The sequence below is a fragment of the Lampetra fluviatilis genome, chromosome 38 (genome assembly GCF_964198595.1).
Source record: "Lampetra fluviatilis chromosome 38, kcLamFluv1.1, whole genome shotgun sequence".
NCBI lineage: Eukaryota > Metazoa > Chordata > Hyperoartia > Petromyzontiformes > Petromyzontidae > Lampetra > Lampetra fluviatilis.
The window spans coordinates 7,433,421-7,459,319 of record NC_136312.1 but is presented as its reverse complement, the minus strand read 5'-3'; the positions used below and the strand labels follow the sequence as shown (position 1 = coordinate 7,459,319).

The following is a 25,899-nucleotide window of genomic DNA, read 5'->3' as shown; positions in this document are numbered from 1 at the left end:
CAACACAAGCAGCCGTCCTCAGATGAAGAACAGAGCTGTCTGAAAAACAGCGTCGTAATGAACACTTCTAAGCTAAGCAGCGTATATTTAAGCTGGGTGGGAGGAGCAGAGTGCCTTGACAAAGGAGTTCACATATCAACAGAGGAATTTAGCATATTGACGCTAAAGAACTGTAACTACCCTACTTCCATACAATAAACCGATGTGAAAAAACTAAATATAAAATACATCAATATAATCAATGTACTCAATATACTCTCCAATAAGTTGAGCTATTAACATTCCAATAAGCTGAGCTATTACATTCACCCAGTCCAACTGTGGAACGTTGGGCTTAACATTGGCCCAACGTTGGGCATGTTAACTGGGCAGTGGCAGGCTGGTATGTTGTATACAAAAAGTGCATTTAAAAAATCTTCAACACCCCCCAACCCGCTTATTTTAGAAGACAACAAACCAATAAACTATGCACAAGTAAAACAAAAGCGGTCGATTGAAGCCACTTTCTTATACAGTACATTAGAATCGATTGAAATGGAATCGTTCAAGAGACTCAACTTGGCAGGTGTAATTCAATGGGAGGGGGTATGTCGGCTTCCCATTGGTCGATTCAAACCCCACCCACAGAGCCAGACAAAGGGGGGTGGAGCCAAGAGGGCACTGTCAGAGGCGACTCTAGCCAATTACAAGTCGACATCCAGAAACATTTGCATAAAGGCCGCACGAAGAAAATTACTCCGTCGCACGAGGGTTATGGGATCAGCGGTCACAATTTGCGCGCGGGAATCTTCAAACCGCACGGCACAATCAACACTGACATGCAGAATTGCACCTTGATGTGCATTGACATTTCCAGCACCATCAGCAATGGATCAATCCCATTGATTAAGAACTCCCAAAGCTGTCACCGTCTCTCACGGTCACGCCATGGGAATAGTCTACCCAGCCCCTGCAAACGAGCCGATGTTGACGCTCCATCTCCGCGATGGATGTCTTCTTGGGCTAGTTGAAGCGACCACTGCACCGTGCTGCCGCTCATTAGGTCTTTAATTTGTTTCATATTGAGGCACTTCTCATAACGGGAGGCATTGCAATTTATCCCGAGGGAATAACACTGCCACACATGGAACGAGCTGGTTGACATGCAGATTTTATTTGATTTTATTCGAATACAGAAATGATCAGTAAATGACGCCACGCAATACAATGTCATTAAAAAAAAACATTGTGACCAGAGATGAACATCGTATGCGATCAAAGTCCCCATCGCAGAGCTCTGATCGGCGGACACTTGCGAGCACCTTTTCAGTATAATTTTCTGCCTGAACACACAAATAACAAAATTAGTTTAAACTCACGACCGCAACACAAGTGCACCGTGCACTTTGATTTGAATTCCATGGCCTTTCCCCATATTTTCACCGAAACATGTCCAAATCACAAACGAGCCGGGCGAATCATTCTCAATCCTCCACCCCCGGAAGGGTGGCGCAATTTTATTATTTATTGCCACAAGTGAAACGGACGACGTTGACATTTCATCCAAACAATTGCCTTTTTCTACATTATGATAGGTGACAGAGAGCGCTGCTTTATACGCACTATAAATAATGGGCAGGGTTTGTATTAATGCACACTATGGTATATGAAGGACAAGCGGCTCTCATTGTGGATGAGAGGTCACGTGTGAGCATGTGAGCAGTATCAAGTACAAAAGGTCAGGCAGGACACTTCGGGTTATTTAATGTATTTCAATACTGGCATCAAAACCTTTTAATGGTCTATTATTTAAGTTAACATTTGATCTGTTATCGTTATTAATGTCTACTTTTCTTCTTCCTGTGTGGTCACCTCGAATTTGCTGTTTACAAATGTCGACCAAGAACCCCCGAGTGAATTCAGACAACAAAACATAACTGATGAATCTTTAAAGGTTACAACCAGTAATGTAGTAAAACAAAGCTACATTCATTTCAAAGGGTAATTCATGCAGGCGTTAATGTAAATGGAAGTCGGTTTGAACATGTTAAAATAAATATAATCACCCTATGTGCCTTCACTTTTGGGGCCACAATGTACAATGAATATTCGAAGTGTAAAGAGTGTTGAAGGTTGTGAGGTTAATGTTGTCAGTGCTGATGTTACATACCAGCAATACAGCGTGCTTTTTTGTAGGGCTTCCAGTAAGTTTCACCTCTTTTGTCGACTGCACATTCCATGTAGTATCCATAGGCTTCGGAAGTATATCCAAGCTTGCAATCAAAATAAGCATACTTGCCGACGGCGTAAAAGTCTATGTGTTCGTAGCTCCTTGCAATAACTGCATTTAAGTTTGGCTTTGGCCTGTAACAGAATGCTGTGAAACAGAGAACCCCCAAAGAAGTGTGCATTTAGCCAACATAATAAAATTAATCGAAGTTGATGATTCAGAAGTACGCGAGTTGATCGTTCAGAATACAGTACCTTTCAAATTTCACATGAAGTTAAGAAAAATGCGGCATTAGGCCATTATTATAGGACAAGGGCTGTCACGAAGATGCTTTGTTTCATAGACGAGTAGATACACTGCAGTGCTTTCACAGTGGGGGGGTAGGGGGGGTGATGTAGCCCCGTGCCTTCTCCAAAATAAGTAATTTACATGTATATATATTTTTTATGTATTTGCCAATTTGTATCATGAGCTCAGCACGCAGTGCACGGCCTACTCGTTTTTTTAATAGCTCCACGGATCTTTAACGTCCACCGTGCGGCAGACAATGACGGTGGGGTGCGCACTGGTACGAACCGGGGGTCAGCCACGCGGTTCAAACTGCGAATCCGCTGCAGCAAAGTAACACAAAGTAACACACGCGCAGAGTGCTCGGCCACGTCACCTGCAGCCAGAGGAATGGCGAGTGATACATGTTCAAACGTAAAACGTTACTTTGAAATTGGTCCCAATACTCAAGCGAAAAAAGCTTTTTTTATTTTACCAGGTACGGACCCCACTGACTTATATAACTCTTTTTCAGAAGCAACATGGCTATCACAAATGGTAGCCCAGTGAAGTGGCTGATCATGTGGAAATGTATGGCAGCCAATTATACTCTAAACCGCATGTTGATTGTAAATGTAGATAGAAAAACCGGTGGACGCAGAGATAAATCCACGTGACCACAGGGAGAACACGCAAACTCCAAATATACAGGCGTCAGGGTCGGGACCGAACCCACCACCTCTTTCATACCAGGCGAGGTAGTTAACATCTCGCCACCACGGCACCCCCAATGGAAGTGCAAATATTTGTTGGTGGCCTGGAGCCATTGGTGGCAATTCCCCAATGTCATGATGACAACGATGATGACGTCATCCAATTTTTACTTCATTTACTTAAACTCTTCTAGTCTTTTCATGCACGAGGCATGTCCCTCGCCTCTCCGTGCTCACGCACAACCCGAATTACGTCCACTTTTGTTGCGTTACACGGTCGACAGCCAGGAAATACGTTGCAGAAACAATGACCGCGTGCATCACCGCCACACCGTGAACAAAGCGCTCGCAATTCACTGAAAAGAAGAGTAAACTGCAACATCTCACCCACGCATTTCCATCCCCAGGGATGTAAGAAGTGCTTTTCCACCTGCTGCCACCTATGCCACTTGTTGCACACGAGGGTGTAGGACCAATCGCGATAGCCTCCGCCGCAGCAAAACTCCACTCTCTCTCCAACCGTGAAGTACTGCTTGTCTCTGATGATCTGAGGTATGGCGGCATATCGGTCCAGGGTCGGTGGAGGGCACACAGCTGTCAACGGGAGGACGGCATATTTTTTTTGCGGGTCCATTTTTACGTTGCCGATGGCACGCACACACGCAACGCACGCACGTCGTGACTTAACAGCACGCGTTCTGGTCTTGTCCTAAAACACGTGCTTTCTTCTAAGGGAAATCTGTAACTGCATCCAATGACATACCATAACGAACGTACCCTTACTCCTCTGTATTAACCCAGGGAGTGAAGATGAATGAATTTCAGGTGCGGTACAGGTTAACTCAAGACCAATTGAAGAGCTGGTGGCTGAATAGGTAATGGTCCTCGGAAGATGCAGTTCCGGTTAACCGTTTGCAAAAAAAAACTATTTTAAACTATCTATAGTTTGCACATTAGATCAAAAATAGCAAAAGAAACACCTCCCTATGCAGGCTACAATATATATTACTAATGTATGTATGTTGAACTTCTTTCGCACCGTACGTAGCTAACCGTGCTAATCGGAGGTGCGGAGGAAGGATAACAAACATGAAACAAAAAGCAGTCCTAAATAATTTTTTTTAAATCTAGCTTTGAAAGTGCATAGCTCTAGTGGCTTCCCAATTTCGGGAGGAGCGTTCCAGACGGCCACAGAAGCGCATCTGAAAGCACGCAATGCGGTGACCATCTTTGTTCGATGGCCAGCCAAAAGCCGCTGCTACGAGGATGACCAGAGTTCGCGTGAAGGTTTATGCCCCTTGATGAGAATGGACACACAATGTACACACAACAAGGACCTAAACATTCACATCATTATATCCTTGACTCAATCTCGTTCCCCGTGGTGTGCCACTGGTAAAAAAAGGTTTTTGTCCCACTTATTTATAAATACACTGAACAAGAATATCGATATCTGGCAATAATGTATGGCTTCCACCTACTGCTTCGCACCATCTCCTAGTGCTATGGATGTCGTGTATGTGTTCATTGACGTTCGTGTGCTCAGGGCAATGTGATGCCACTGGTGTTAACATCAGCGCATGGGGCACATGAACAATGTTGGCACTCACGCTGACAAGTGGGTGGATATCCTGACCACTGCCCATTCGGAAGGCAAGTGATTGTGTCCTGCCCAGCCAGCAAAAAACTGAAGATAAATAAACACGATTAGATATTGAATAGCTTTGACAATACTTCGAGATTTGTATCTTTCGTGACTGCAAGGATTCATACTCTTTGGTTTTTTCGGTAAAGTCACGTAGGTAAAAAATAAAATAAAACTAAATTAAATAATTTAGTTGTTTTCATTTCTTTTAAATAATTTAGTTGTTTTCATTTATTTTCTTTTTTACCTACGTGACTTTACTGAAAAAACCAAAGAGTTTGACAATACTGTATTCACATTTTAGGCGACCTACACAGAATGATACATTCAATACAAAACTTGTTTTGCGTATTTCATATGTAAAGGCATAGCCAATAATGGCGAGGTTGTCATCAGTGTTGCCTATTTAAAAAAAAATAACACTTTACATTTGTTTGTAATGGTCCTTAAATACATATGTAGTGGATCTGCGAGCCACCCTCACACACACGCACCACGCAAACACGACGTCACCCGGACCAAGGCGTGCCAGACGGGAGTGTGTATTGGAGATGCGTTCAAGGGCGGAATGCGCGGGACAGGGGTCAGGGGTCAAAGGGCAGTGACGTCACCCGGACCAAGGCGTGCCAGACGGGAGTGTGTATTGGAGATGCGTTCAAGGGCGGAATGCGCGGGACAGGGGTCAGGGGTCAAAGGGCAGTGACGTCACCCGGACCAAGGCGTGCCAGACGGGAGTGTGTATTGGAGATGCGTTCAAGGGCGGAATGCGCGGGACAGGGGTCAGGGGTCAAAGGGCAGTGACGTCACCCGGACCAAGGCGTGCCAGACGGGAGTGTGTATTGGAGATGCGTTCAAGGGCGGAATGCGCGGGACAGGGGTCAGGGGTCAAAGGGCAGTGACGTCACCCGGACCAAGGCGTGCCAGACGGGGATGTGTATTGTAGATGCGTTAAAGGGCGCTGTGGGACGGGGGGGTCGAGGTTGGTTGTGGAACGAGTGTAGCTGTGCATTGGTGAATTAAAGAAGTGCTTCAAACCATTCTCGACTCCTCTTCACATGCATTGCGCAGATGAAAGGAGTTCAAATCTTTGTTGCGGGTTGACTCAGCCCATCTTCCCTATGGGGTCGATAAAATAGTACTAATTTGGGAGTAAGTCAACAGGGACTGGGTAGTGAATAGAAAATGAGCACCAGCTTAATGTTCACTAAAGCAGGGAAAAAAAACTTCAACTCGACTTTGTTCAATCCATAATAATTCAATGCTACAACAAAGCAGTCAGGCAAAGTGCAGTTTGATGGAGTGAAACTGGCAAGAGATCCGCTCCACGGTGATTGTTGGAAGTACTCGTACCCTTCGTTGCAGCTAAACCTCACAACACTGTCGGTGCCTTCCCCGCCCAGCCACTTTCCATTGTCGATATTCTTAAGAGGTGGGCAGAGAACAGCTGCAACAAAAGGCGATGCGTTACATGCGCCACCCGCGCCATGATCGTGGGTGACGATGGCTCACGGCTTCGTATAATTCGTGACTGCATTACCCAGTACTAGCGACGACAATAGAATACATGTCATGATTATATTATTATTACTGATAAGATACCTTATACTGATGGTGAGCAGTGTGATGGCGATGATAATTCTAACGAATATGATACTTGTGAAGATAATTTTGATGGTGATTATGGTGTAAAATGATGATTACCAGTGATGCTGATAACCATGATGATAACAATGATTACAAGACTACTGAAGATGACTGTGTTCCTCATGATTGTGTGATGGTAGTGATGGGGAAAGTGACAATGCCGACGATGACCAACCATGACACTGATGACAATGTTGATAGAGATGATAACAATGCTGATGATGACTGTGATACTAATGATATTAATGGTGATAATGTCAATGGCGATGACTGTGAAATTGATGATGGTCATCTTGATAGCGATGACAATGCTGAGATGACTGTTATGAGGATTTTGATGATGATGTTGACGGTGATGACGGCTGTGACAGTGATGATGTTGATGGCGATGATGACTGCTGATGATGACTGACACTGATGTTTATGATTTTTATGGTGGTGGTGGTGATGATGACAATGCTGATGATGACCGTGGCAATGAAGATCATGATGATGACAACGCCGATGATAGTTCTCACACAGATAATGACGATGCTGATGCTGGTGGTGGTGATGGTGATGATGATAATGCAGACGATGACCGTGACACTGATGATGATGGCTGTGGCGATGAGAAAGGGCAGCACCCATGCATATGGGCTCGTGGTCACTCCACGTGCTGTCCGCTTGGCATGTGCGCAGGCTGGGACCCATCAGCTGCATTTTGCCGTTGCAACGATACCGGATGACGCTGTCGAATATCAGGCTGCTGGGAACGCTGATGGTCCCGTGAGGGATTTCAAGAGGCTCTGGGCACTGCACGGCTGCATATGGGCGAAGGAGGAAAACAGAGGGGGGGGGGGGGTCATAAACAGCTCCAGTAAGTAACGTGACTTTTCGTACCGACGCGCTCTGACTAAATGTAGAGCTGCTCGTTTCCATGCCTGATGGGATATGAATGCATACATCAGTCATTTATTGATGCGGTTCTCAACCCGTCTGTTGTGCCCCTGGGGTTGCAGGCTGCACCATGGCCACTGTGCAGGAGAAATCTCGAATGTGCAAAGGAAATGTCGGTGCCACGTTGTGGTGACAACACACACTGGGGTGGGGGAATGGGGTTGGGGTTGGATATCGCTCACCGCTGATGTTAGTCACAGCCGGGAATTGATAATTGAACTCATGGTTGCTAGGATCATAATCGCAGTGCCCCGATCAATGTGCCACAACTCCGCCTTCAAAATTAACCCTTTCCCGTTCCGAGACATCTGCAAGTTGCAGGGTGGTGTGTGTCCTGTTCGCCGATGAATCTCGGAACACGCGAGTGGTTAGCGTTAATTTATTTAGAGAGGCCTAGCGCCATTGTTTTTAAAGACACTGTATTCACCGAGGAGAATGATAGCTGGTTCCAAACTATGCCACACGCTCTCCTGCATGGCCTTGTGGGAGTTTCGGTACCAATAAAGTTATTTTATTTTTTCTTTCGGTTCGATGACGTACATGTACGTCATCGTACACATACGTCACCGGAACATCATCGGAATGGAATCGGAAGAAAAACTGATAACGTGGACACATACGTCATCAGAACGGGAAAGGTTTAAAAGCAGAACATCTGAATTGGTAAGTGTGCGCAAGATGTACTGGATGCACTTACGTTCACACACAGGAGAGTTTGGTAACCAATTTCCATCAGCCATGCACTCTCTTGTCATTTGCCTTTCTCCCATAATATATCTGGAATTTAAAAAAAAAACAAATAACAACTTATGAGTTTTTATAAAATGCTGAATTTGTGTAATGAAAGCATTAATCGTGTTTAATTGTTTGCTTTGCTTATTCATATAATATACTGTATGCTTCCTCTCTGTAAACTGTTACACAGCGATATTTACACAAAGTGATTATGCTTTATTTCTTAGGAAACGTGCGTGCCATGTCGAAATAGTAACGTGGTGAATCCGTTAAGATTTTAATAACACGTAACTTTGTATCTTGAAAAACATATCGCACACTTTGTTATTCCATTGTACATAAACACTGGCACTCAATGTAGACCTAGGCATTTTTTGGTCGATTTTTTAAGTCACATTTTATGAAAGTTGTATCGGAGTAAACTTTGAAAAGGGAGGAATATACATTTAAGAAGTAATTAGCAGTGTCTCTCACCCGTGGTTACAGTGATATACGATATATGCTCCATACATGAAATCCGTTCCATTAAAATACCCATTTTCAATTTCTCCTGGGAAGCTGCACTGTTTCGCTGAAAAACACGTGAAAATTAACAGCAGTTAAATGAGGATGGACGTCATGAAAACGTTGAGGACCTTTCCTTTAAATAGCATGCTCGTCGCTTTGACACGCTCGCCACTCAACATAGTTGTCACCTGACATCACACAGTGATAGAGGGTAACACGCGAGTCCCTGTGCGACTGCCGATGCACGGGCACATCGTGCATCCTCTGACACAGCAGCTACACGAGTCGCCCTCTGGCAGATAACTAAATGTTCAGTCACCCGTTGACAGTTGAGTACACAGGTCACGTGGCTACTCACCATCTGATGGGCCACCAGCAGTGAGAGTGAGTCAACCCTCCAACAACTGCGTGCAAGTATCAGGTGACCACACGATTCGCCCACTGTGAAAGTCACCCTCCGATGTGTGGCTCGAAGTGTGTGCGAGTCACCCTTTGGACAGCCGAGCTCACGGGTTACATGGACTGCGGATAACTCATCCCTCTAATTCAGCTCTCAAAAGAGGATTTCGTCGTCGTCCTCCCCTCGCACATCCGATTAGCACGCACGGTTGGCTACGTACGGTGCCGAAGAAAATCAACATACATAGACATACGCAACATTCAGTCACTCTCCGACAGATAGCGTGCGTGCGCGAACCAGTCGCGCAACGACAGCGGAGCGGAGTCGTCCCTCCGACGGGCGAACAACACCAGCCGGGCGCCGTCCCCTGTGCGAGAGCGACGCGAGTGACCATTCCGGACGACGCAGGAGCAGCGCGTGGCGGCTACTCACGCTGGCACTTGAGCTTCTGCGGGGTCCACTTGGCCAGACCGTCGATGTTGACGCACACGATGAAGTAGGACGAATCGCGCGACACTGTGTAGCCCGGGTTGCAGCGGTAGCGCACGTTCGTGCCCAGCTCGTAGCTCTGCTGAGTGCTCCACAACTGCATTGCGTTGGCGATGGGGGGCGGATGCTTGCACATGAGAAGGGCTGGGGTGCGTGCGCGTGTGCGTGCGTGCGCGTGATGGGACAGAAAGTAAACGCTCGACGTTAATTTTCATGAAAATGACACGCTTATCTAACGAATAGCATTTGCAGAAGCACAATAACAGTGGCATTAACGGTGGCAAACACTTTCTAGTAGTAGGTGCATCATTTGTTTAACTAAGAGAGTAAATAACTGGCTTGTTGAGATACGTGATACATTGCCTCTTTTGCAAGGAAGACCTGGGATATATCAAGTCAATTTATAATACAAAGACCATTTTTGCTACTTAAATTTAATACAAATTCAAACGTGGCTAAGTAAATGATGTGTGCACTTTAAACGTTGATGAGATGGTGAGGAGATCAGAGTTGGGTTGAGGTGAAGTTGTTCTTGATTTTCAACAGGCGCAGCCATTCATTCATTCAAAAATAAATGTTATGAGGGGTCTGAGTAGCTCAAGGGTCAGGCACTGAGCTCGTATTGCTAAGACCTGAGTTCACATCCGGGTAGTCACCAATAATTAATCTGGGTTCCTAAGTGTAGTAAGTTCATGGTCGTGGCCTGGTGTCTAACGGCTGCACATACACACAGAAAAATATTTTTTTAGTTTTTTAACTTAATTTTGATTATTTCAGATTTACAATAATTAATTTGCGACGCAGCAAACCATTTTTGCGGCGTTAAAAAGTGTGCCCCATGAGTTGGCAAAGAGCCCGCGTGAGTGAATTCAGAAGTAACTCTGCGATGTTATTTTCTGGGGGGGGGGGCGGGGTGGCATTCAGGGTGGTGCACTGCTAGTTGTAAAGTGCCAAGTGGAAATGTCTTCGAATGTCATCATCTAAATTGGAATGTGATGTAATTCGTAAAAAATAAACAAACAATAAAAGAATGACGAGTGTTCTCCGCTCACCCGCGCTACTCAGAAAATTAAGAATTGCCTTCTACCCCACTGATAATAGCAGTGGTTCTCAATCCGTGGGTTCAATAGGGGGTGGGACACACACACACAGGCTGAGGCATGGATACTGTGCATGAGAAAGTGTCCAATGCGGTTGGGCAACATCCGTGCCTTGTTGCTGCGACAAAACACGCTAATGCATGACACAAAATAAATTCCTTACAACATTTTGACTAGAATCGTGGACACGTGATCTATCTCTCTGCGTTTTGGCTGTAGTAGCCTGGGGGAAGGGGAGACCTTGGGACCTGAGAGCGGGTGGGGGGGTTGTTGAGGGTGAGGGGCGTGGGAGGTGTGAGTTCCAATGATCTTACAACAGCAACAGGTTGACAACCGCCGGTTTAGCTAAATATATGTACATGCATTTAAAAAAAATTAAAAGGTCCATAATGTCAGTTGGATTGTTCAAGGAAATGTAGGCATTACGTCTGCAGTAAGGAAGATTTTTCGGGCCCCATGTGCCATTATCGAGGCACTGGAAGGTAGCATTGCCGTCCAGAATGAAGCCTGGCTGACATTCATATGTAATGGTTTTGTTGTCATCGATGTTGAACGCCGCTTCTCCGTGCTCTACCCATGGGGGCCTCTCACACTGCACCTCTGAAACCAAAGTGCAAGACAAAAACACTCAATGGAGTTGGTCAAACATCCCAAAATACGATATTATTATAGGACTGCAGAGCTTGGGAAATTGTTGGCACCGGTTCTGGCTACCTTCTCGCTTGTCTGGTTTCCCACACCTCTGAATGTTGTGAGCATTACAATTGATAAATTATCACATTTACGATATGTACAATATAAGCTAATCAGGGAGTGAGACACTCTTTATGAGGTTGTCAATAGGAGAAAAACAACTATTATGGATTCAACAAAGGTGCACATAAAATATTTCTGTTAAGAAAGATTTTAATTCTTACCTCGGCACTCCGGAACTAAGTTATCCCAATTTCCGTCATCTTGACATGTGGACTTGTTCGCTCCAAACACGAAGTATCTTCAGTCGTGTCAATAAAAAAGGAGTTAATTCAACATCAACACCAGGCTTACCAACATGGTTTCATACAGTGGCGGCTCCTGCAAAATCTCTCAGGGGGGGCAAATGTCTGGATGATTGATAAGGATAAGGTCCACCCATGCAATGGATAAATTAACAGCTTAAGCATGTAAAGGCAACTTCACTTCTTTAAAATTAATGAAAAATAAAGTGACTCTTACAATACATCTTGTTTGTTTCTATACTCACTATTAAAACAAACCACTCAAGTTTCTTTTATTAAAGATTCCACTAGGTGGCGACAAATTATATTGTTGGATGAAACGTGCTTACGTATGATGACGTAAGCACGTATGATTACTTAAGCACGTTAGTGCGAGCCCTCCCGGAAGCCATAGAGAATGCATTGCAGTGCCCCCCGTTAAAAAAAAAACATCTTTGAATGTAAGTCTATGGGAACACTCTGGGCGATTCTCAGCTGGAGGGAAATCGCCCAAAAAGAGGCGGTACTCCACAGAACGTAGCATGACGCTGATTGGACTATATCCAGAGGCACAGTGACGGCTAGCGTGACTCTGTGGTTGAATGACATTGGTGGTGCGTCGCCCAATCGCCCTAATGAAACCGCCCCTGGTTTCATATACACATTTGGAGGCCACACATTGTGATGAGCAATGAAGCCTTGTGGCTCAGCAGTAGAGCTGGCAGCTGCTCGCAAGTGGTAAGTTGCCAGTTCGTATCCTAGTTGGGCGGTTGACTCAGCCCATCAACCCTCAGGGGTCAATAAAATGAGTACCACTTTTCTGGGGAAATCAACAGTAGCTGAGCTACCTTTTGGCTTCATCTGGTCGAACACCGTATGAGACTAGGCTCTAAGGAAAGCTGTCTCTGGTGTGGACCAATCAGTTTCAAGGACAATGCATGAATTATTAAGAGTGTTATTTTTTGTTTGCATTCTGACTGCAAGTATTGTGGTTAATGTAAACATGATCCCTTGCAAAAGGTTTCAGTTTTGTCGCTAGAAAAAAAGGGAAAACCCCTATTATTATATTTTGGTACTGGCAAAGGAGGCCTCATAATTACGGTGCATCATACTTTTTGGTTCTTTCGGTCAGCGAGTGTTTGCCACTATGCCATCCCTCCTACCTGAATGCATAATTACAAGAGAAACCCTCTCATCAGGTACCCTATCACGACACAGCTCCTATTATTCACAGGAGCTGTTGGGTCGCCAAAAACCCCTATTATCACTGGCCCTATTCTTGCCGCGGATAGGTGGAGTAAAGTCGTGGATAACCCTGCAGCTAATAGGATCTGCGGAATTGATCCCCGACATTATCACGGATAATTAGGCGTTCTCGTGTACAATGATAGCTGAACCTAAGCCGAAATTAACCTTATTAATAATGCGTTAATTATATAGCCTGATTCATGCTAATAGCATACCATAACAGTGTACATTAATTCTATACTATGAGGACCAAATCCCATATACAGCCACTACAAAGCAAATGAAAACCCCACTGCCAAGCAAAATAAAATAAAAGCATAAAGAAGGAGATGGCACCGAAACAAAAAGCACAAACAACAGAAAAGGTTATTGCGACGAAGAAATTAGTCCACGAGGTCTACACACAGCAGAGCGCAATCCCAACTTCCCAACCAAGCCAGGAAACCTTCTCAGGAGGGGCCGGTGGTGGAGTAACCAAAAAGTTACGACCAATTTGTACCAATCGGTCCAATGTCCAAAATGTGATTGCCTATCTTTCAGCGTATGCCTGGATGAATAAAAATGCATTTAGTTCAGATTTGAAATCACATGATGGAGTTGATATGTCCAATGTGGAGTGAGAGGCTACTCCCAGACTGCAGGGGCTGTGCATGAGAAAGCTTGTCTACCGATGGTTTTAAGTTTACCTTTTGGGGTGGAGAGCAGAGCCTAGAAAAGATGAACGGAGAACCCGGGGAGGGGAGCAAACTTAAATCAGAGGGGAAACATAGGCAGGGGCGAGCCCGTAAAGAGTTTTGAAAACAGCCTTCCTGTGTCTGCACTCACCCTCTCCGACACTTGAATGTGACTGTGGACCCAAAGGTGTAGAATTGTCCCTCCACAAACCCGTTGGCAGGGTTCTCCGGACGCCCACAAGTGACTGCAACACAAACAAAGGAGGGAAACCTAGAGGAGACAGCTGACACCTTTATCAATATTCGCACTGCCCACTAATACATCATCACAACCTTGAGAAACAAACTCCCAGGAGGAGCACTGAGAGGTGGGCAGTAGAGTAGGCTGTCGAGTAGGCAGGTGAGCAGGCAGGTACACGAATGGGAAGGTGAGTGTAGATGGTGAGCAAACACTTCCTGAGTGCGGAGGAGAGTGGGGAAGTAAGTAGTACAACTTTGTGTGGGCAGGTGGGTGGGCAAGTGGAAAAGTGCGTCGGCAGCTACATGAGTGGCTGGGTGAGTGGGCAGGTGAGTGTGGAAGTGGGTAGGCAGTTACATGAGTGGGTAGGTGAGTGGGAAAATTGGTAGGCAGCTACATGAGTGGGTGGGTGAGTGAGTGGGCAGGTGAGTGGGGAAGTGGGTAGGCAGCTACATGAGTGGGTGGGTGAGTGGGGAATTGGGAAGGCAACTACATGAGTGGGTGGGTGGGTGAGTGGGCAAGTGAGTGGGGAAGTGAGTAGGTAGCTACATGAGTGGGTGGGTGAGTGGGTAGGTAAGTGGGGAAGTGGGTAGGCAGCTACATGAGTGGGTGGGTGAGTGGGCAAGTGGGAAGGCAGCTACATGAGTGGGTGGGTGAGTGGGGAAGTGGGTAGGTAGCTACATGAGTGGGCGGGTGAGGGGGCAGGTGAGTGGGGAAGTGGGTAGGCAGTTACATGAGTGGGTAGGTGAGTGGGAAAATTGGTAGGCAGCTACATGAGTGGGTGGGTGAGTGAGTGGGAAGGTGAGTGGGGAAGTGGGTAGGCAGCTACATGAGTGGGTGGGTGAGTGGGGAATGGGAAGGCAACTACATGAGTGGGTGGGTGGGTGAGTGGGCAAGTGAGTGGGGAAGTGAGTAGGTAGCTACATGAGTGGGTGGGTGAGTGGGTAGGTAAGTGGGGAAGTGGGTAGGCAGCTACATGAGTGGGTGGGTGAGTGAGTGGGAAGGTGAGTGGGGAAGTGGGTAGGCAGCTACATGAGTGGGTGGGTGAGTGGGGAATGGGAAGGCAACTACATGAGTGGGTGGGTGGGTGAGTGGGCAAGTGAGTGGGGAAGTGAGTAGGTAGCTACATGAGTGGGTGGGTGAGTGGGCAAGTGAGTGGGAAAGTGGGTAGGTAGCTACATGAGTGGGCGGGTGAGGGGGCAGGTGAGTGGGGAAGTGGGTAGGCAGCTACATGAGTGGGTAGGTGAGTGGGGAAATTGGTAGGCAGCTACATGAGTGGGTGGGTGAGTGGGGAATTGGGAAGGCAACTACATGAGTGGGTGGGTGAGGGGGCAGATGAGTGGGGAAGTGGGAAGGCAGCTACATGAGTGGGTGGGTGGGTGAGTGGGGAAGTGGGTAGGTAGCTACATGAGTGGGTGGGTGAGTGGGGAATTGGGAAGGCAGCTACATGAGTGGGTGGGTGGGTGAGTGGGGAAGTGGGTAGGTAGCTACATGAGTGGGTGGGTGAGTGGGGAATTGGGAAGGCAGCTACATGAGTGGGTAGGCGGGTGAGTGGGCAGGTGAGTGGGGAATTGGGAAGGTAGCTACATGAGTGGGCGGGTGAGGGGGCAGATGAGTGGGGAAGTGGGTAGGCAGCTACATGAGTGGGTGGGTGAGTGGGCAAGTGGGAAGGCAGCTACATGAGTGGGCGGGTGAGGGGGCAGGTGAGTGGGGAAGTGGGTAGGCAGCTACATGAGTGGGTAGGTGGGTGAGTGGGCAGGCACTGTTGGCCCTGCTCACTTTGACACAGGAAGTACGGGCTGCTCCACCGCAGTTTGCCCGGAGAGTCGTTATCACTTTCGCACACAATGGAGAAGCGGCGCGCCTGGATGTCAGTGAAGCCACTCTGGCAGGCGTATGTGACCAAATCCCCCTCCCTGTAGATGTCCTCGCTCCACCCACTCACGACGTCCGAGTGAGGCAGGTCGGGTGGAGTGGAGCATGAGCCTGCAAATCACACAAAGCATTCAAATGGAACGATTCTTCCAGTGCGAACAAAAACATATCTAGAGCAATTCAGCTTCAGCTTCTTCACAGCGAGTTTTACAATCACAGGTACCAGAAATGCACCTGTGAACGAGAGGCTAGCATAATTGGTGTCTCCGTGCCAATATGTTCTTATGTTCCAGGAGGGCCTGTTTAGGGATAATTGTGGCCCAAATGGAAAGAACCCCAGAATACTATATGAAGAAGAGTATACTTTCGATTTAAAGCTTTCGTGACTGCAGGGATTCATCTTCTTAGTTCTTTCGGTAAAGTCACGTAGAAGGGAAGTAATACAATAATAAAAATAAAACATAATAAAAAAACGTCGTGAGAATTATTTTTTATTTTTATCATTATATTAATTCCCTTCTACGTGACTTTACCGAAAGAACCAAGAAGATGAAGAGTATACTTTTTGGTTCTTTAGGTAAAGTCACGTCGGTATAAATTTATTTTATTTTATACCTACGTGACTTTACCAAAAGAACCAAAGAGTATGGATCCCTGCAGTCACGAAAACTTCAAATCTAGAATGAAGAGGAGTCTTTGCCCACAATGTAACCTGTTATATACTTGACTAGCTTTACCAGAACCGGCCCTAGACCTTTGGGGGCCCTAAGCAAAATTTGGTTGGAGGCCCCTTTGATGTATGATTTTTTTCACCCACTAGCTAGCAGTGACTCTAGGGGGCCCTCTGCTGGCCACGGGGCCCTTTGCAATTGCAAGGGTCGCTTAGTGGCTGGGCCGGCTCTGAGCTTTACTATTCGGTATAGCCCGGGACTTGGATTGTTGTCTTGGATTAATACACGGCCTACGCGGAGGGTGGGGGGGTGACGTCAGCAGGCACACTGCGTGACGCTGCCGCATGCGGGTGACATCACAGATGTGACGTCACCGCTCACTTGCCGTGCAAAATATATCCATTATTGCGCCCCCCCCCCCCCCCAAATTCAAAAGTCTATTTTTATACTTTTTGCATTGTGTACAGTCTGGAAGCTACCCACATGCCAAATTTCAAGTCTGTTGCATGTTGGGAAGTATGCCAAACATTTCGAACAGACACACATATTCACAAAGTTTCCTTTTATGTATATAAACTGATGAAGTAAGAAAACTCTTGTCCCAGGATAGTCCTTCTCGTACCAGTTCCTACTAGAAACAGGCTTAGAAATGACATCTACCACAACCGGTCCAGCATTTTCCTTGAGGTGAAGGTAATCGCTACCTGAAAGTGGTGAACTGCAATGACCTGAAAACATTCACTTAGATTATTGAAATTATGCATTCCTAGGACGACTAATAATACCATCAATTCTCCCGCACATTCGATGAGCACGGTTGGCTACGTACAGTGCGTGTTGGGAAGTATGCTAAACATTTCGACCAGACACACATATTCACAAATTTCCCTTATATATATTTCCTATTCAGGGTGGTGTTATGGGCAAATGTGTTGACTTTGTTTTTTGCACTCGTGCAATATTGCCAATGCAAGTTTAAACAGTCCCTCTGGCTCCAGTACTAAACAAATCTGTCTGGATATTTCAAATGATTTTGCAGCAAGCTGTGCTCTGCATAATTCTAGATTTGAAGCTTTCGTGACTGCAAGAATTCATACTCTTAGGTTTTTTTCGGTAAAGTCACGCAGGTAAAAATAAAAATAATAGAAATAATAATAGAAATAAAATAATATAATAATGTAATAAAAAAATGTTTTATTACTATTTTATTTCGATTATTTTTATTTTTACCTACGTGACTTTACCGAAAAAACCTAAGAGTTTGTGCTCCGCATAGTCGGGGTGGTGCCCTTAAGGCAGACCCATTTCCAGCAGCGCTTCATTCTCTAGCCCTCTCACCTTTTGGAGTCTTGCCGGGAGACGGACGGGGAGGCACAATTATTACTGGAGTTTGTTGTACGTTCGGTGCAACATCTTTTGCAAAAAAAGACAGGAAGAAGAGCACCGTTAGGGGTTTCCAATTTTAACATACACAAGTTACACCGCTCGATGGCAAATGCAGAATGTTGGAAGCAGGCACACCATGAATACTCATCAACTTTACGACCTTACTTGATCTTGCTATGGTAATGTTCGACATCGTTAGAAATTAAACATCATATCCCGTTGCTACATTTGCTTGTGAGGATTGTACACGTGGAAATGTAATTTGTTTGGCTGTGTCAGGCAGTGGAGGGTTCTCAACAGCACACATTTGTTCATATTCTTTGGTTCTTTTGGTCAGATGTTTACTGTGACCGAAACCAAAAATCAAGTGTAAAATACAATTCTAGATTTGAAGCTTTCGTGACTGCAAGGATTCATATTCTTAGGTTTTTTCGGTAAAGTCACGTAGGTAAAAAATTAAAATTAAAATTACTAAAAGTAAAATAAAAAAAAATCACGACGTTTCGATTGCAACACAAGCAATCATCATCAGGTATAAATGAAATAGCAACAAAAAATTCTAACCAGAAAAACTATAGACAGACATATAAGCAGACAGATATCACCAAGATACAGAGAGAGAGAGAGAGTAACACAGGTGTAGGGGTGTTAGAGAGAGAGCCCGTTATGCATGGCAGCTTATGGCAAACAAACACAGTGGGCGGGGCTACGTGAGTGCACGGGGAGGTGCTCTCTACGACGTCCGCGCCAGGTACCCCGGGGGGGCTGATTCGGAGTTATGATCCCCCGGGGCCCCACCCCTCAGCGGGGGGTTGGGTATAAAAGGGGATGTAGCGGAGGGCTCGGGGTTCTTGTTAAGCTAACCAGTGAAGACTGAAGACGTCTTAGCTAGAGCCCTGGACTCCCCTGGTTCGCCGTCCTTATCAGGTCCGAACAGGACCGAGCCAGCGGCGTGGTCCCGAGATCCAGAGCCGGTGCTCTTGTCAGCGCTGGTCTGGGACTCAGGGTACCGGGCCCGACTTACCAGTGTCGGGCCAGATAGCCTCCCCTAGCCCGTTAGAGGAGGACTAGGAGGCAGGCTAGGAAGTAGCTAGCGCGTGTATCCCCAGCTAGCCGGGTGAGGGGGCCACCCCCTCTAGTGTTGTATGCCACAACTGTGCTGTGTGAATAAACCCGTGTGCCTCCAACTCCGGCGTCCAAGAGTCGTGAACTCTATTACACAGGTACAGAGAGGGAGATCGTCTCTGTGGAGTGGCCTTAAATAGGCAGAGGGGGCGGGGGCAGATAGGTTATTGTAATATTCCAAAACCAATCACACAGTATCAGCAAGCAGCATTCCTCACAAGGACCAACTATAGAATCAGGATTTGCATTTATAGGGGTTTAAAATACCTCAACTCAGAGCACCTAACATCACATCTCATCTCACTCATCCCAATGCCAAGATGTAATACAGGGTGCTTAATTTTGTTTTAACACTTCTGAGAATGTTCAACAATACCACAATACATGTGCATTCGGGCTCTGGAGACCACCTGGAGACGATTCCAGGCACGTGTTGACAATGATGGCGAACAAGTGGAGACTCTTTGACTTGTTGAAGCTATTTACATTACATTTGTTATCATGTTACAGCGTATTAATCCGTTCTTTTTCCATTTTAAAACGATAGTCCCATATAAGTGTTAAACACATTTTGAAGCACTCTGTATTTCAGCCACGGGGATCCCCAATAGTAGCTATCCCTGTGTGGGCGAAGGTGAACACAGCACTGGCTTGCCTATTGGCAGGCCAATAGCAACATGGCCAGTAGGAGAATATGCTATTGGTTTTCCGAATTTAGCAATTTCCAAGTATTTTTTTTGCTTAATTGCCAAATTGGACCTTGACATTGGCACACATGGCCTGCTCCATTTAAAATAACATCATGGGATATTTGACATCCACGCAAGGTAGACGGCGTGCATTTTCAGTTAACACATCCAGAGTGTTAACCTGGGCCCTCTCGACCAACCGCTGACCAGAACGGCGATCCTCTGCAACAAGCCGCAAGCGTTGCTTACCCAGAGGCCGCGTCACTGCCCCAGAATATTTGGACGTATTGGCGGTACACCGGTGGAGCATAACACAGCGGTTCGCGTAAAACAGTCTGACGATGCCGCTGTTGCCCTTGAGTGAGCTGAAGGACTCTACATCAGAAGTTGCGCTTAGATCCAGCAGCCGCCTTCCCATTCGGGCGTGTAACACCACGAGTCGTTTTGGTTTAGCTATATTTGTTTGTTGTAGTACAGAGTTAAGACTGATAACTTTAATCTAAATTGTCTTATGGGTGTTATTGTTTGACTTGCATACTACTGGATTTTTGCACACAGCATTGATATACGGTGCTTTTTCTGGAAGATTTTGCTGGGGTTTTTTCCTGAATTTTTCTGTTTGCGCATAGTCACTTTAAGATGTTTCTTGTTCATGTTTTTGTTTGTTGCGGTTGCACCCGATTCAAGAGCCGAATGGCTCACAGGGCTATACCAAATAAATGAAACTGAAAACTGAGTCGTGATCTTTTGATGCCACCGTCCGCACGAGAAATGATTCCGGAGGTGAGTTGAGGAACACGGAGCAGCCAATCGTCATCAGGCTGAGTGCTGCTATACGGCAACAGACTGTGAAGCTTCGTCTTCTGGCTGCTTCGAACATCATCACGAGAACTGATTTTAACGCACCACCACCCAGCAAGATTTTCTGACCGGGGTTGTGAATCGTGGGAAAATTAATAATTGCGAAGATTTCGTTTGTTCAATACCGCGCACCACCGGTGTAAAGCCAATACGGTCATTTGACCCTTACAAGACCGTCTGCCAAAGCTAACATTAGATGTGGAATGCTACGGCACCCGTGTAAACTTTGTGGCGGTGCCGTGGGGTGTAGAACGGTCAATTCTCGTGCAGGGGGCCACCACACCAGGAGGGTGCTTGTTGCCAGCCTGCCTTCAGCAGGTTGTCTCGTTCACCACAAGGGGGCTACGAAACGGAGCCATTGTTCCATTGTCCAGCGAGTAGACTTCAGCAACCGTGTTACTTAATTGATGGATAGTCGGTAGAGGTTGGAGGGCTTTACTCAATAAGTACCCATAGTGTTGAAAAGCGGAGGTATGGATTGAGGTGGGGTCAAGCTCTCTTGTTCTGGAGGTGAAGTTTGAAATTTTGTGCCAAGGTGAGGAACTGCAAAACAAGTTTAAAACAATATAAAAATGTAACCAACGCAGGTTTGATTTTAGTGATCACAAATGACAACAAGAAATCAGCCTGAATATGCACAATATCTCCTGCATTTGCTATTTCCTAGACTAGTGAAACTCGTCGTCACTCTCACCTTCCCCCAATCTCTCACCTCCAAACTGCAAATTATCCAGAAGGCCATCACTCATAGAAGAACCACATCAACCCAATCCTAAGATCCTCTCCACTGACTTCAGTCAATCCAAAATCCTCCAGACTCCCCCCTCCTCCCCGCCAAATTCTCCCCTCTCATCACACTCGACTTCCCACCATGTGCTCACCACTCCAGTAACCAGGTCACTCTGTCAAAACTCTCACTTCTATCGATGCCCTTGTCTATTTGTTGTAGATGTACTCGCACACCACTGATTTCCCTCGTAAAATAGCAGGGCGATTGCCTAAACGGGACCATCTGTGTAACGCATCAAATCAACTCAAACTCGGTTAACCTCTGCTCGTTGGTTGGTTACTAATTCTCTGCTGGAATTCACTTCTGCTCATCGTTACTGTGCCCATTCAAATCACGACTTAAGGCCGTCTTCTTTTCTGCCTATAACCAACCCCCCCTAATGTATATATTAAAAAAAACAGCTTTCTCGATGTTACACAAGTTCAGATACAACTTTTGTCGTTTAAAATGATCATGGCTGTCAGGTCACGTTAATGTCACATCTTCACGATTCATTTTTCATGATGAATCTGAGGTCCAACGGTAGGGATGTAGCTCAGTGGTAGAGTGCTTGCTTCAAATGTATGTATAATGTTCTGAGTTCAATCCCCAGCGACGATGTCGCTGTTGTCCTTGAGCGAGCTTCAGACTCTTCATCAGAAGCTGCATTTAGATTGAGCAGCTGCTTTCGCATTCGAATGTGACACCACGAGTCATGATCTTCTGATGCCAACGTCCGCACAAGAAATGATTCCACAATTGAATCGAGGAACTGTCCGGCCAAGTCTCGGGCACGAGTCAAATCTGCCTTTGTAACACGGAGCCAATCCTCATCAGGCTGGGTTCCATACGGGGACTCACAACAGACTGTTAATATTCGTGATCAGCTGCTCATAACATTCGTCTTACGACTGCTTCGAACATCACGAAAACTGATTTTGGACGCAACGACCTCACAAGAATTTTTGACTGGGGGTTGCGAATTACGTGAAAATTAATAATTGCGAAAATGTAGCTTTTTTTGTCTTTTTTATATCGCGCACCACCGGTGTACAGCCAATACGTTGATCTCACCCTACGGCACCCATGTAAGCTTTGCGGAGGCGCCGTGTGGTGGAGAACACACGTTCATTTCTAGTGCAGGGGGCCACAAAACCAGGAGGGTGCTTCTGCCCACTTACCATCAGCAGATTGTCTCGTTCATCACAAGGGGGCTACGAAAACCGGACCATTGTTCCATTGTCAAGCGAGTAGAATTAAACGACCGTGCTACTTAATTCATGGGTAGCCGGTTGACGTTGGAGGGCTTTACTCAATAAGTACCCATAGTGTTGAAAAGCGGAGGTGTGGCGTGAAGTGGGGTCAAGCTCTCTTCTTCTGTAGATGAAGTTTGAAATGTTGTGTCAAGGCTAGGAGCTGCAAAACAAGTAAAACAATGTTAAATGTGACCCACGCAGGGTGGACTTTACCAAGTGATCACAACTTGACAATAACAAATCAGCCTGAATATGCACAACATTTCCTGCAGTCGCTACTTCCTAGACTAGTGTAACGCATCACTCTCACCTTGACCCCTCCTCAATGGCCGTCCCCCAATCTCTCACCTCCAAACTGAAAATTATCCAGAAGGCCATCACTCATAGCAGAAACCACATCAACCCAATCCTCAGATCCTCTCCACAGACTCCAGTCAATCCAAAATCATCCACAGACTCCCCCCTCCTCCCCACCAACTTCTCCCCTCTCATCACACTATACTTCCCATCATGTGCTCACCACTCCAGTAACCAGGTCACTGTCAAAACTCTCACTTCTATTGATGTCCTTGCCTTTTTGTTGCTGCTGTACTCACGCACCACCCATCTCCCTTGTAAACCAGCAGGGCGATTGGCTAAACGGGACCATCTGTATAACGAATCAAATACACTAAAATTCGGTGAACCTCTGCTCATTGGTGAGTTGCTCATCCTCTGCTGCAATGCACTTCTCCTGATCGTACCTGTGCCCATTCAAGTCAAGACTTAAGGCCGCCTCCTTTTCCGCCTATGACCGATCCCCTAATACATGTATATGAAACAGCTTTCTGTTACACAAAATACATCTCTCCCATATGTTGCTCGACTCCTGTGATGCACATCCTACTTCATGTCCAGCGCCTTGAGATGCAGCTGCATTCATGTGCTCATTACATACCAACGTGTTACGATTCCACCGGTCAGTTATCAGCAATGCTAACTGTACAAGTCAACAACTCCTACATTTCCATGAAATCAAATTGCAATCAATGCCCGATTCAGTAAGCTACCCTCCATCTTGCAACGTGTCCCACCGATTGCAAACTTTTCCCCCCTCTGCCTTAGTTTATTCCACATTAGTTACGCTAAACCTTCCACGAAGTTACGTTTGAATCTTTCATGTTAACCTAGAAAATTGCTTGTCATCACGATTAGTTCGCTGGCATTCAAACCGTAACCAATAACTTACTGAATAAAACTGAAACGGACGGCCATACAATGACAACTGTTCTGCAATGTTAACATGAGGATGTCTGCACACTGAAAATAAGTGACACACCGCCTCGCAATTCAGGATTCAAGGCTTTACAGTATGGAGCCGCATAAGACCTTGTGTGCAAAATCTAATACAATTATAAACGAAAAATTCAACAGGCACAGACTCATAACCATCATAAAAAAATAATGCAATTAAGTTTCGAAAACGTTGTATTTGTGTGCAAAACATCGAAATACTCAAGGGAAAAATTGGCAGCCACGCTCTTATGTATTTCACAAGCGTGGATTTGAAGTTTCAAAGCACTCCTGTGCCTGAAGGCAAGTTTAATAAGGCCCTGCTTGTATGTACCTGCATTAGCCGGTGCAACAATGATGCAGATCAGCAGGAATCCCGCAGAGAATACGCATTTGATCCAATATCCATTGGGCCCCATGGCAATATTTTCCCTAAGATGTTGGCGCACACACAACAGCTCAAGATAAGCAGTCGACAATGTGTTAGTGTTCAAAGTTTGAGTTGTTTCAACAGGAAATGCAACATCACAGAAACAATTTCGATTAAAAGCTTTCGTGACTGCAGGGATGCATATTCTTGGTTCTTTCGGTTAAGTCACGTAGAAGGGAAATAATAAAAATGAAACAATAAAATTCTCACGACGTGTCGGCCACAACGCAAGCAGCCGTCCTCAGGTGAAGAAACTGAGCCGTCGGAAAGACAGCGTCCTAATGAACACGTATCAAGCTGTGGCTTGGCTGCTGCAGTTCTATATTATAAAACTTTCCCTCCCTTTATTACTGCTAATCCTACATAATACACTAGCATAATATGACTTTTTGACCCCCCCACCGCTTACACATTCCGCAAGGACTAACCCCATATCTGCATTTGTCATTAATATGCTGAATTCCTCTGTTGGTATGTCAACTCCTTTGTCAAGGCTCTCTCCTCCTCCCACCCAGCTTAAAATACGCTGCCAAGCTTAGCAGTGTTCATTAGGATGCTGTCTTTCCCGACAGCTCAGTTTCTTCACCTGAGGACGGCTGCTTGTGTTGTGGCCGAAACGTCGTGATAATTTTATTGTTTCATTTTTATCATTTCCCTTCTACGTGACTTAACCGAAAGAACCAAGAATATCACAGAAACAATCTGGATTTGAAGCTTTCGTGACTGCAGGAATCCACAGTTTGGTTCTTTCGGTAAATTCACGGAGGTAGAAAAAAGTTCATATATACCTATAAAAAGCCTCTTGTCACGGAAGCTCTCCCTCCTGTTTCAGCAGTTTCCCTGCTGTGATTGTCTCACCTGATGACGGTCGCTTGTGTTGCGATCGAAACGTCGTGATCGCTTATTTTTTACCTACGTGACTTCACCGAAAAGAGTATCACAGAAACAGTTCAATACATTGTCCCTTTACTTCAAAGTAATGTCGCTTACAACCAAACAAATCCCACCAAGTGTCCTACAGATGCTGCATAGTCCTGCTACGCACGACAATCAAGTATACAAAACACTCGTCATCAGTCACGCAGGCACATATCTATACACATTTTCTAGACTGCTGCTTTCGCGTGGAGAATACAAAAACAGAGAGCTCTTACCACGCGCGGGATGTGGGTTTGCTGTGGCGTTCTAAGCTCCACTCTGGGCTTCCAAGGCTAACCGCACACGTGTTTGCCCAACCTTCCCCATGTACCCCCCCTCCTCCCCCCATCAAACAACACAGCAAGGCAATGATAAGAATTCGGCCTTCTGGTTTCCCAGAAATTGCAGCACAACGCATAAAAAGGATGCTCGCTGTGGAATTATGTTCAATTCTGCGGGCATTAGCCACAGTAAGCATTTTTTTAAAATAGACTTAAGAATCAGAATCTTTACTTATACTGGGAGGAATCCGATGAGCTATGAAGCTCTTTTCACAGACGTCCGGTAGGGGCGGGTCAGAAAGTTAGAACAGTAAGCAATGCAGAGAAACACGATAGGAGTGCCAAGTATTGGAAAGGTAAGAAAATCACGACAAAAAAAACGATTTTACCAGGTAAAGCCCAACGGAGCTATTAGGTTCTTTTTCAGAAGCGACTTAGTCACAAATGATAGCTCAACGAAGTCGCTTAACATGTGGACATTTACTGCAGCAAAACTCCAAATGCACGTTGACTTTAAATGTGTAGGGAAATAAACCGGCGGACTCGGAGAAAAAAAATATCCACGACAATGGCGAGAGACA

General features: G+C 45.8%; 1 protein-coding gene across 3 annotated transcripts; it reads right to left on the bottom strand.

The window, feature by feature from the left end:
* Positions 1-1,164: 1,164 nt before the first annotated feature.
* On the bottom strand, positions 1,165-25,336 carry LOC144945723 (protein lev-9-like). 3 transcript variants are annotated; one of them, XM_078874291.1, is made up of 18 exons: positions 25,274-25,336; positions 24,908-25,039; positions 24,024-24,121; positions 22,485-22,577; positions 17,670-17,744; positions 15,565-15,771; positions 13,699-13,792; positions 11,566-11,642; positions 11,075-11,248; positions 9,492-9,692; positions 8,627-8,723; positions 8,115-8,194; positions 7,105-7,281; positions 6,185-6,278; positions 4,800-4,876; positions 3,577-3,783; positions 2,150-2,356; positions 1,165-1,322 (listed from the first exon to the last, which is right to left on the bottom strand). In XM_078874291.1, the coding sequence occupies exons 3-18, from the start codon at positions 24,106-24,108 to the stop codon at positions 1,306-1,308; spliced, it is 1,962 nt and encodes a 653-aa protein (XP_078730417.1). In that variant the 5' UTR covers positions 24,109-24,121; positions 24,908-25,039; positions 25,274-25,336; the 3' UTR covers positions 1,165-1,305. The 3 variants fall into 3 exon arrangements, with proteins under 3 accessions (XP_078730417.1, XP_078730420.1, XP_078730419.1); XM_078874294.1 differs by lacking the exon at positions 11,075-11,248; XM_078874293.1 differs by lacking the exon at positions 24,908-25,039 and having other exon boundaries at positions 25,274-25,312.
* Positions 25,337-25,899: the final 563 nt, after the last annotated feature.

Excerpts from the sequence above, each read along its gene's own strand:
- LOC144945723 (XM_078874291.1), bottom strand. The coding sequence starts at position 24,108 with ATGGGGCCCAATGGATATTGGATCAAATGCGTATTCTCTGCGGGATTC. Across the intron at positions 22,578-24,023 it reads TGTTGCACCGGCTAATGCAG|CTCCTAGCCTTGACACAACA; the intron begins GTACATACAAGC and ends CTTGTTTTGCAG. Across the intron at positions 4,877-6,184 it reads AGGTTTAGCTGCAACGAAGG|TTTTTTGCTGGCTGGGCAGG; the intron begins GTACGAGTACTT and ends ATTTATCTTCAG.